The sequence below is a fragment of the Apteryx mantelli genome, chromosome 6 (assembly GCF_036417845.1).
Source record: "Apteryx mantelli isolate bAptMan1 chromosome 6, bAptMan1.hap1, whole genome shotgun sequence".
NCBI lineage: Eukaryota > Metazoa > Chordata > Aves > Apterygiformes > Apterygidae > Apteryx > Apteryx mantelli.
Genome location: NC_089983.1, coordinates 20,199,393 through 20,211,800, shown reverse-complemented (window position 1 = coordinate 20,211,800; position 12,408 = coordinate 20,199,393). Strand labels below are relative to the sequence as shown.

The 12,408-nt window shown below is 37.4% G+C and overlaps 1 protein-coding gene across 1 annotated transcript in view; it reads left to right on the top strand.

The window, feature by feature from the left end:
- Nucleotides 1-989: 989 nt before the first annotated feature.
- COL3A1 (collagen type III alpha 1 chain) overlaps nucleotides 990-12,408 on the top strand; it is a 54,848-nt gene continuing 43,429 nt past the window's right edge. Inside the window, exon 1 of the mRNA XM_013960568.2 lies at nucleotides 990-1,187. Within this exon, the coding sequence (XP_013816022.1) occupies nucleotides 1,109-1,187 (79 nt within the window). The 5' untranslated portion in view covers nucleotides 990-1,108. The remainder of the gene's footprint in view (nucleotides 1,188-12,408) is intronic.

Here is a 12,408-nt window from a genome sequence, read left to right as displayed (position 1 = left end):
TTAATCTCTTTCAATTAATTGACTGAGCACAGCAAGTTGATCATTGGTTTAGCAGAGATGCACACTGTGACAGCTTTCTAAATTCATTTTGAAATCTCCCAAATTTGTAAATAAAACTATGGTCGCAACAAATTTTCCTAACAAAACCTGCTTAAGCAGTCTTATTTGGAAGATAAGTTTGTGTTCTGATCCTTCTTACTCTCAATAAAGTGTTGTATGGAATAAAGAAAGAACTTGAGTTAAAAAAAATAGTAGTCTCGAAATTTTTTGTTGCCTGAGGAGTAAACAGTGAAGAAAAAGGTGGTACTTGTTCTACATTCCTTTAAAATACTGTAATGACAGCATCAACTTGAATTATTTGAAAACTTTTAGTTTGTGAAGAATTTGGGATCTTGTCTTCTTCATAAAATCTTTCATGTTTACTTTTTCCCCAGGTCACACAAAACCATGGTGTGAGGCACAGATGGTGAGAAAAGCACTGAACAGAAGTGCTGCAATTTTAACGCCTCGCTTTCATTAGTGCTGATTGCTCATCAGCAGAAATATCCAATATTGCTCTTCAAATTCTGAGATTCTTTCAGTTTCTATGGCCACATCAGTTACCTTCTACTTTTGTTAGGAAGTACTGAGACTTATAAATGTTATTTGGGCCATACCAATTGATTCCTCATTTACATGAAAAATGCTTTACCACAGAGAAGTTACCATAGAACTTCTTTTTTCACATACATGTAACTCTCGCACAGCATGCACTAACTGTTCATATGTAGTCTCAGTGTGCATTTCATATATGCACAAAAGTTCCAGATGTGCTGTTTATCTTGTTTAGTTGACTTTATTCTTCTCTAAAGCCAAGAGAAATATTAATCATTCATTTACAGTTAGGGGATGGGTCGTCTTCTCATATTTCAGTAAAGGGGGTGGAAAAGTAAAGTAAGCCAATTTTTTTCCTATTTAAGGCCAAAGCTGGGGAATGCTTGTGGCTGAGTTCTGTACATGGCCCGGTGCTGGAAGGGCAGGGAACAACCGATGTTGCTACTTTGAATAGATTTTTCTTTCCCCCCCATTTTTATTTTTGCACAGAGAGTCTCATGTCTAATATTTAGACATGATGAGCTTTGTGCAAAAAGTAACTTTGCTCATTCTTGCCGTGTTTCAACCCTCAGTTATTTTGGCACAACAAGACGGTGAGTAATTCAAGCTTCTTATGATTTAATGTTTTTATTTTATTTTTATTTTCACCAATCATTTTAATAGCTTATAAGAAATGTATTCACAAATCTCACCAGAACACTTTTCCTTCACTAATTCAGCAGCGTCAGATAATTAATATTGAAGCTGAAAGTTGCAGGAATATGCATCACCATCCCAAAGGTTTCTCTTCGCTTTGCTTTTTCTGTGGTTAAATGGACTGACTGTACAGTGCTCTCTGCCTCAGCTGCATTCGTTCTTGTTCTTACTTGTTTTCATATTACAGACACTGGAGAGTTTTAAACTATTTCTTTTAAATCTTGGAATAACATCTTAAATGCTAGCTCTGCACAGTCTGGAACTTATTTGTCACAAACAGTAAGTTTTTGCTTTCAGCTTTTTAGTCAGAGTACTCCTTTGTACTTGTAGTATGTTTTCCCCTGGCAGCATGTTTTTTGTTTTGGGTTTTTTTTTTAAACAATTTATGCATGGAAAACAGCCTTAAAATTCTAATAAGTTTTGATGAAACAGTTTTTATGAGTGCTACATGAAAATAAGCCAGTTTACAGGATTTTCACTTTTGACATAAAGCAGGAGGGTAAATTAATTCCCTCAGCTAAAATAGTTTCAAACATGCATCTGCAGGCTGCTTTAGTCCCTCATGAGACTGGTTAACAGCTGATGGTATCTGGGAGTCTGTGTGAATGTGGTATGCATATGTTTACAGAGAGAAACAGAAAGAACACCAAAAAAAATGAAAGAACATGGAATTTAGAGAAGAACAAAACTTTGTATACAATAATATACTTACAAGTATATTCAGCTTCAGCTTACAGTGAAGATAAGTGTGCTATGAATATTTAAGTTAAACAGATGACATTCCACAAGTACATCTGACCTTTTTTGGTTGTGCTCTGCTCCTGCTTGCCAGACATTTTAAACAAGACCTTCCTTAAGATACATTTTTCTTCCTTATAGATAAAAAACGATCTGTACTGTATTTATTCATATATTAAAGAAATTAATAACTTTGCAAACAACTTGATAAGTGGCAGCCAAATAAACTGTACTGCAGTAAAGCAAAGCCAAACGCTTTTAAACCCACATCCTATCCTAGTTTATATAATACAAATCATGAAAACGATTACTTTAGCCATTTCATGGTAAATCTATCTGCCTAAGCATACCTGGAAAGGAGCTTCTGCCTAGAAGATTACTATGATTCTACCAGCAGACTTTTGGCAGTGGAGCAATCGGAGCTCAGAATGCTCTGCTCATGAGCAAATCAGGTAACATAATCTGCAACAACAAAAAGCCCAAATGAATCTGGAATACCACTGTTCCTCACCAAGGATAGACACAGGTTAAATGTTGAAAAGTATCTTAAAAGAGAAAAAGTACATGTAAAGATATTCCATAGAGAATAAATATAATTTGCTGTAAACTGTAATACTTTTCTGTTTCTGCTTTTTCAATATATAAATTGTATCTTCAGTAATTCTCAGTGAAGGAAAAATTAAAAACTTGAACAAATGGATGCTGTGAGTCCTTTCTCTGCTTACAGCAGCAAATAATATGCATAGATGTATAAATAAATATTATATATATATTCAGTGGGATGAGAACTAAGGGACCATGTGCTGTAAGAAAGAACTTCAGTTTCATCTGGCCCAATAAACAAAGTCCTCTGAGTGCCAGGTCTCTTCCCCTCACTTTGGTTGGATCCCTGAACGTTTCTGAAGTGCAAAACATATTTGACTCAAGAAATGGTGAATTTGGGGTGGTAAAACAATATACATGCGAAGTGTGAGGGAGTTTTCTCATTTCTCTGCCACATTCCTGGCTCATGCTGTAGCAACATTTCCTTACTGGGCTAATTTCCATACTTCTTACAGAGACAGAGTCACTTAGAGAGGCTGATAAAACATAAGTTACCCCTTAATATATCACATTCTGTCCTCTCTTTGGAATGTTCCTTTCCATAGAGTTCAATATTCTTTTCTTACAGTGAAATTAGTAATCAAAGGAGTTGATTATTAACATTGCTAATTCATGTACAGTGCAGTGATGGACTGGGGAGCTTAACTTTCCATGAGTCAAAAGAGAATTTCCAGACATGCTAAAATGCTCTCTCTTGTCAAGAAAAATGTTTGTATGGTTTGTATCAAATGTAAGTCAATATAAAATTTTCCTTGGAAAAGCCTGCCAGGAGACAAGACTTGGCAAGATATTAAGGAAACAGTATACACTAAGTTTAGAATAGTCACATGTACCTCTGGGCTATGTGTTTCTTTGTCTTGCTATAATAGCTAGCAATGGAGCTTGAGACAGTTTAGGTTTTCTGATTTGTGTTAAGTTTCTTAGTGTAAGATACTGCCAAGCCTTGATCGTGTTCAAGATAAAATACCTCCTAGTGGCTGACAGCTGTGTTTCAAACATTACAGTTGATTCAGATTCGAGAAATGTGTTTTCAGTTTCACCATTTGAAGTCATATTTTACATCCTGCATATTCAACTACCAAATAAAGAAAAGAACTTTGAGTACTTCTTTAGGAAACAAATCCATCTTCTACCCAGACAACACTATTTCCTACAAGCATTTGCTAGTCTAATGGCCTACATTTATCCCATTTAACTGAGGTTCATAGGGTCAGTAAAGACAGGTACTTCCTGAAGAGAGCACAAGTTTTAGGCAGACTGGAGATGCTTGTCAGGCAGCACACTCACAGCTCCACTCACCTAGGCTCTGAAATGGGAGTGGGCCTGTGCTGAGTGAAAAAGGACATCTCAGTCACGTATACCTGATGAACCTCAGATGAACACCCAACAGACTGGGGAGGAACTTCTCAGAGGTCATCAGAAAAACTCTACTGCTCTAAAAGCAGGCAGAGAGCCAAGCCAGAAACCCTTCATTATTATTCCAGCTAAGTTTCTGCTCTGAGGTAATTTAGTGCTTTCATTGTAATGTAAGTACTGTCTTGGGTGTTTGGTCAAGAAGTTCATTTCTGAGATAATGATTGAATCTTAAAATATCTTTGAGAAGACTTAGTGACCTTTCATATTAGTCTGAGTCCCGAATTACAGTTTTAGAGTGAAATACAGCCATCATACGTAGGTTTCAGGAGCCAATGTGCAAAGAATTCCTTATACTGAACAGCCGCTTCTGATTAAATTACCCAGAAAAGAAGGATGTTATTTTAGGAATATTTACAAATAAGTAAGCCATTAATTTAGCCATTTTGTTTTCTTCTTTTTTTAGTTCAAAAAGGTTAGATGGTTATTGGAGTAGATGGGTACTGCATAGTACTATGGGCATGTAGTGTATTTGTGGAATTTCCAGCCTGATATTTTTAGCACTTACCTACATGCAACACTGTACACATACATTTTTATTGATAAATTAGCTGGAGTAATTGGGTAATGCTAATGACTGTCTTTCCTCATGTTTTTTTGGTGACATAGACAACTCCTCCTCCAGATTTTTGAAGGTAAAGCCAGATGACGCATGTTTGGTACCCTCACTGTGTGCCAAAAGATTGTTACACCATCATAGGTAGCCTGGACTACATGAAGGTATGGTAGATCAGGGGTCTTCTGTTCTTGTCCCCTGCATCTCTAAATATGCTAAGTGGTTTATACCAAGTACATTGCAAGCAAGGTTAATTTTAGAAAAAGTGATAAATCCCTTTCTGATTTGGAAAAATCAGACTAAACGAAAGCCTGGGGAATCCACTCCCTCTAACTAGTTATATATATGTTCTTGGAAATATGACAAATTTCATAAACACATTCTAGACCACACATCCCTGGAAGAAATTAGCCTTAAGAAAATGAGACCATTAAATATCCCTCTCATTGTTTTCCCTATTTGTTTTTGATTTGGGACTAAGGCTGTGCAGACTCATTTTTTGGAAGTGGAGGTGGAGTTGGAAGCATCTATTGTTTTATTACAGGGAGAAGAGGCAGAGGTAGAAGGGTGTTGCCTCTGGCACTAATATTATTGTTGATGCCTCAGTTGAAGCCATTACATTTTTTCTCTTTTTAGTGTTACAGATTAGAAGTAGGTCCTATTTTCTCTTCCAGTTGCTGCCAAAGTTTTGAGGTTTGAAATAGACAAATGAGACAGCTGCATGTTAGTTTTAATTAATGCTATTCAAGAGAAAGAAAAGAATGAATTACTACTACCTTTTTGTTTCACAGATTGGCTGGTAAACCAGACTGGCATGGATCTATTAGTCATTATCCTGATTATGTGCTGATGTTGTTCAAACCTTGTTTTAATCAGAAATGTTCAGAAGATGGGACATACCTGGCTTCATAATCTGGAAAATATGCTATAGATCAGTAATGGAATTGATGCAGACTGATATTTAGCATTTTGGATTAGCAGCAATCTCTTCAGAGTTGAAAGGTTCAGTCAACCAATAGGGAGAAGCAATAACAAAGTATGCTTTCTCTGGCTAGCAGGCAACATGAAAATTGTGTTACTCTTAATGCTTTTATGGTAGGTTAAGTAGTCTGGAGAAGAGCACAAACCACAACTGTTGTAGCAGTTGCATGTTTTCATTCGTCAGTTTAAAGTAATGATTCTTCAAAACCCACAGAATGGAAATTAATGCAATGGCTATGTCTATTAATATTCCAGATTATTATGTTTCAGTCGTGCTTGTTTATGAAACAAAGCAAAAATCACAGCTAAGAAAATGAAAACTGTTGACAATGCCAAAGGTATGCTGTTTACCTACATTTTTTGGTGGGCTTCAATGACTGGATTAGCTTCCAACATAACTGTAGCAATTCTATGTGATGAAGCAAAATCCATTTTATCATTGGCAATACCTAGAAAATAAAGCTGGAACATGAAAAGAGTAGAATAAAATGTTTTCTGATTTAACGTGAAGCTGTTATCTTGTTTCTCCTCCTTGTGGTAGCTTGCTAAGTTGTAGGTTGCACTACTTTAAGGCAGTTAAGGGTTCAGTCTAGGGCCTACTCCCAGCAGAAAGGATTTCTGCATAGCACCTGTATGTCTACCTGTATGTCTTGAGATTTTCTGATTTTGATTTTTGGCAGATGTGGATAATCTTAAACCACAAGTGGAAGAAAAATGCAAGCATTTTAGTGTTATCATTTTACCTTGAAGTAGTTACAGCAGTACTTTTACAGCCTATCCCTCGTTCAACACATTCCTAATAACATGTCCTATATGCAGAGAGCTGAGCATGGAGGTAATTCATTCTTCAGGAGTGATGCAAGAAGAGTGTTGTTTTGTTTCCATTCTCTGGGAGCGCAGCCCTTCCACTGGTTCTTTCGGACACTGTTGAGGGCAGTGTTGGCAGGTCTGGAAGTGTGCCACAGCCTGTGGCTGTCACTGTGCTGCCCCATGCCCAGCCCAGGATCCCCACGTGGGATTCCTGCTGGAGGGAAGGTTGCTTAGGGCCGTGCTGCTCTCTCTGACCTTCTCTCTGTTATATATATGCCACAAGGTGACTCTCTGCAATTGTCTTTCAGTGACCATGCTGCTAATAGGTATGGGAGCTAGTGGTTTGGCTTAGTTGCTGCTGCAGAACAGCTCTACGGAGTTGCTTTCTTCCATTAATTCTTTCGTTGCACAGGTTTTGCGAAACTTTACTTTTTGTCCTCTCCACGGTTTTCCTGACAAGAAATGCTGTCTCCCTGGAAAATCTCTGAGGAATTCCCACAGAATTTTCTAATCTTTCCCTATGCAGTACTGAATCAGATATTTTGTAGTTTGGGGAAATAAATTTCTCATATTTATGTGTAGATTCTCATTTTTATGTGTAAGGACCAGGTCATTAGTACTATTCACGTTGCTCTGACACAGTATAATAGCTTCAAAGATTAACCCTTCCTTTGCTCCTGGTTTTGGCTGATGGACTGATAATCTTTGCAGCGAGGTAACAAATTAGAGTATTTGTAATTCATTACAGGAGTCAGGAAGGCTCTTCAGTAATTTTAATGGTGATAAAGATGTTTCCTAACCCCATCTTAAATGCTGGAAGGATGCAAGGAAGAATGGATTCCTTTTTTGGCTGTAGAGCAATACATCTTTCACACAGAAGCATAGTAAATTGTAGTTTGCATATTTACTTTTAAATAATCATTTTTTCTCATCTTGTATTTCGTAGGAAAGGTTCTTTCCACTTTGCTTGAGAAAATCTAGCCCTTCTTCCAACCACTGATTTTGTTTATTTTTACTTCAAAATCAATCCTGTTGTCTCTGAGTTTGCAGAGTCAAAGTTGAAGTCTCTGCCTGTTTCATGTCAAAATGACAATGGAAAACATGATATAACCCCCTCCAACAACAATCGTTTGTTGGCGTTAGTTTGGGTAAACTTCAACTCTGGGACTTCTGGCTTTACTTAGTGAAAGTACAGCAGAGGAGATTCCTTTCCTTTCAGTTAAGAGACTACTTCCATTTTCCCTCAGTTATGTCAAATCTTTCATTTAAACATGAACTATCAGAATGAGAAAAAAACAGTACCCCCTTTAATAATGTCTGCACATTTTTGTCTTGCTTTGATTCACACAAATACTCTGGGAAGAGGTGTCTGCCAGGGAGGAGGAAGCATGCATGGGGCATTAAACAGGGAAGAGTTTGATAATAATGGAAAGATGTATAGTTTAAGACTGAATATGTTTTCTTATTTGGAAAGACTAAGCCTTCACTTATAGCTAAAGGGGCACCCCAATGACTCTAAAGAAATGAGAGATAAAAATTGTACATTTAAGGCTGTAGCTGACTTTGTACCAGAATGGCCCTCAACATAAGCCAGAGAAACACAAAGGTATCCATAGCCTCAAGAGACCAATCCTGAAAGCATCCTTCTTTACTGCTGTTTTTTGCTTTCATTTAATTTCTGTCTCACACTGGAGGGTGGCATGGAAACCTCTGCTCTCCTGTCAGGCCAGTAAAAGATTTGCTTCCATGTGTGCAAAACTTCTGTGGGCAACTACGCTAGCTTTAGGCTCAGCTTTACTCCCAGGTCCAGCAGTGTGATGGACACTAGAATCACGGGAATACTCTGTGCATGTTTGCAGTAGTAGATATAAAAGGATGGTCTGTGGCTGGAAGCTGCTTCCCACAGCAATTCAATATTAACAATTCTTGGAAAATTTCAGGACATAATTTGTTCCCACTGAAAATCACACCCAGTGACCAGTCAGTGCATTAGCAGCCATGTATTGCAAACGTCTATTATTTTCCCCTACTCTTTGCCTTTGTGCTGCTGCTTCTCTCTCTCCCTCTTTTCCTTCTTGCTGTTTTCTTTTTGGAAAGGATGCAAGAGTAAAATTGCAGCTCCTTTTTCAAACAGACATGACAGAAACAATTGCTCACTTGAATACAGCTAATGGAAAATACGGGAAGCATCATTCATTGTTCCTTTGATGTTCAGTGTAATAGCCACACTGAGCATCAAAGGGAGAATGAACTTCATCCCCCATGTTTTCCTTTAGCTATAAGCAGTGAACATAGAAACACTTCTTTGTTTGTGAGAGGCTCTTTTAAAAATTTATATATTTTTTTGTATTTGGCTTTAGATCTGCTGTATGGTGTTTGCTTGTTTCCCTACCGAGTGGTGGCCCTTCTGTGCCAGTTGCTGAAGAGAAGAATGTTCTAGTGAAAGCAAACAATAGACTGTGTGGTGGGAATTGTGACTCTTTGGAAGGAGCAATTGAAATCTGCTCCGATATTTGTAAGATTCTTCGTACAATATTCTAAGTCTCTTGGTGGCTTAGATGTTGGCAGGGTGGTCCTCTCTTTAGATCCCTCTTTTTAGCATGAACAGAATAACATAAATATACAAAAGAGAAAAGAGAAGTTCAAATCCAACTGATTCCTTTCCTGTTAGAGCAGCTGAAGAGAGAAAGCATGTTGTAAACTTTTCAGTGAAGAAGAAAAAAATAGGTACAAAGCCTCTTCATTTATCACATTTCTCTGGCTCAGGCTCTTCCATTCATACCTTTTAAGCACTCTAACAGATAACCTCTGACAAATCTGACTGTATCTGTTTAAGACGATGTAGCCCTCCCCTGTTCCCCAGGACTGTTTATTCCCAGTCTGTGCCAGCAGGCATTGTTGCCGTACAGCACTGGGAGAGCTAATGGTGCCAGGCCTCAGGCAGTCACGTCAGTGCCAATGCTGGTGACTTCTGATATTAATAAAGATCAGCTCTGTGCTTGCAGGCACAGGCTTCACCATGCCAAAAGCATGGCTCTTTACCTGACAAGGGCATTAGCTGGGAAAATGCTTAGGTGCTAATACTGGAAAAAATAGGGACTGAAATTGAAACTTAGAAGGTGGCCCCAAAATTAAGGAAGTATTTTTGGTACCCTGAGAAAAACTTCACAATATTCACTTTGGTAGCCTGAGAAAGTTGCCAGTAAGAATGTAGTACCCAGCCATTTTGTAAATAGCTGTTTAATTTCCACTATGAGGCAGATTAAGAAGAATTCCAAATAACTGCCATCTGTATCCAATAACATGTCCAAGATGTATGTGAATTAATACAAACTGGAATAAGGAGTGAATGAATACAAATTGTTTAAAAGATGAAACTGGGTTAATGATGTGCTATGCATTCAGAATCTCCTTTTTTTCCCCCTGAACTTCTTAATTACAAATACATTTAATTTATTGGCAGTCAAAGATACTATTCTTTTCTTTGGACAATATACCAGGATTCTTTAATCCGTCTTTGGAATATAAAATGCAAGAACCAAATCTTTCATTTACTTCCAACTTCTGCAGTTACATGAAATTCAATAGAATTGTGCGGGGAGTTACATTAGCATAAGATTTGACCCACTGCTGCTTTACTCACCTCTGATGTAAATTCACTGCAGCCATGGAGTTATACTGGGGATGACTTTGTCCAGTGTATCTGGACATATTACCATATTACTGTATAGCGCATATTACCATGTGCGCTATCCTGCACTATAACATTCCCCATCTGCTTCTATCTCAGGAAAGAAGTATTGAATCAAACTGATTTCTTCCAAGGCAAACCATAGAAATGGCATTACATAAAATTCTTAGTCCTCTCATTCAGCTAAGATGAAAAAAAAGAGTATGTCCCCTTTTAAATTTTAATTACCTGATAAAAATTGTTTTAATTGCAAAGTTAGGCAAAGAAAAACAAAATCATACCTTTTTTTCCCCCCATGGTCTTTGGGTTTTGTCTTGCAAAAAACTTTAAGTATCCTGATTTAAGTAGTTATAGTTCAGACTCCATAGTATTTTACATGAGGGTCTAGGTAGAGCAAGCTGTAGCAATTACCAGTTTTAAGAGGTTCACTTTCATGTGGCTAAGAATCTGAATGTGACTTTCAGAATACTTTGAATCTGTCAGACTGGGCTGGGAAACCTTCTTGCACACAATAACTTTTCCAGTTTTTCTTTCTTTTTGCTAGATCTGCTGCAAGAAATGCTGCAAAAACTCTTCAACACTACAATCTATTTGTAGTCCTAGCTAAAATCGTGAATGCAGAAGTACAAGCCACTAACATATACCTCAGTGTTTTTTGTTTTTTTTTTAACATCTGACAAAATGTTATGCTGCATTTTGGTACATTTTTCTGCTTAATTGTTCCTAATAATGTTGAGCATGGAGCTATTGCTTCTTCTTAGAAATACGTTAGGCCAGCTTCTTATGGGATAAGATTACCTCGACACTATGACTCTGTCTGTAGAAGTCTTCATCGACTGCCCAAGGAGTGGCAGGATGCATGTTTTAAAGAAACTAATAAACAAATCCATAAAATAATCAGCAATCACATCAGAGCTTTGAATTTATGTCAATTTCTGTTTAGTTTAGGATTCAGACACAAGTCTTTGTGCCATTTGGCATCATTCACTGTAAAAGACAAGGAGCACATCAAAATCAGGTTACTGCAGAGTAGCGAGAATTTATGCCAGCACTGCAATTGAATAGCCTCAAGTAAACTGATTTCAGCCTGCTGCTTCTTTTTAGAGTGACACCAAATGGCACAAAAGGTGATGTGCCAAAAGTATATTGTAATGTGAGAACAGAGGGGATGGAAAAATCTCACAGGCCTTTTACTAATGTTTGGAAGTGTGACTGAAAAATTATGCAATTTTCCTTCTTAAAGGCATTAAAGGCACTGAATTGAGATTCTTATTTTCTGTGTGATCTGCTCTAATGCAAAAGGTTGCCTGTATTAAAATGTTTGATCCTTTCAGAGACTGAAGACCTCATCTCCCACTGGAATGACTGGAAGTTATGCTCTGTAGGTCTGATCCAAAGACCAGTAAAATCAAGGGAGATTAACCTAAATTCTGGTCAGACAATGTTTACTATTAATCAGGCATGAATGATGTACATTCTACAGATTTTATCTAAACAAGTCTACCTCTAATAAAAAGGCAGAAGTACAAATATTATCATCTGAGTTACAGAGTCAATATATTCAGAGAGGACTTCAGAGAAAAAGTCCCAGAAAAACATCTCAATACAGAATGGGTGTCAGGAATATCTTTCTCTCTTACTAAAAAAAAAAAAAAAAAGCCATGATGTTGTCCAGGAATAGCTAACAACAAAAAGAGTTCAACCATCCCTTGCATCCGTCATACTTTTTTCTCTAAACGACATTTATAAATTCAGAAACAGGAATAACAATTCTCTGAGCAACCTAAAAAAAGAAGCAAGATGATACATATTTACAGCATTCTGCTCTATCTTGCCCCTAGAATGTGTCAGTTTGAAGTAGTTCAGTAGAAAGAACCAACCAAACACAAAAACCCCTTTCTCTTTGTTTTGCCATGAGCAGTTTTGAAATGAGAGGGCTTTTCTTCCATGGTTTTTCATGCTGAATACCAGCTGGAGCCAGTGAGGCTACTGTGTAACAGTATCACTGGTGGGATATCACTGGTCCCTATTTCAAAGCAATGCTTATGTGCCATAGAGACATATGCTTACGTGGCATAGAAGTCTCATGAAGAACATCATTCAAGAATGTCAACATGCATGACTGAGTAGAGGAAATTGTGAAACATAACTGTGCAAACAGAACACTGTGACGGATTCAGTTATTTTAAATGGCATTACCTTTGAGATAAACAATAGTTTTGTGAAAATAAGAAACCATAGTTCTTAACATAAATCAAACTTTAAAAGATCAGGAGAAACCTGATAATCTGCAAAGAGAAATAACAGTATTTTGAGTTTTACTTAG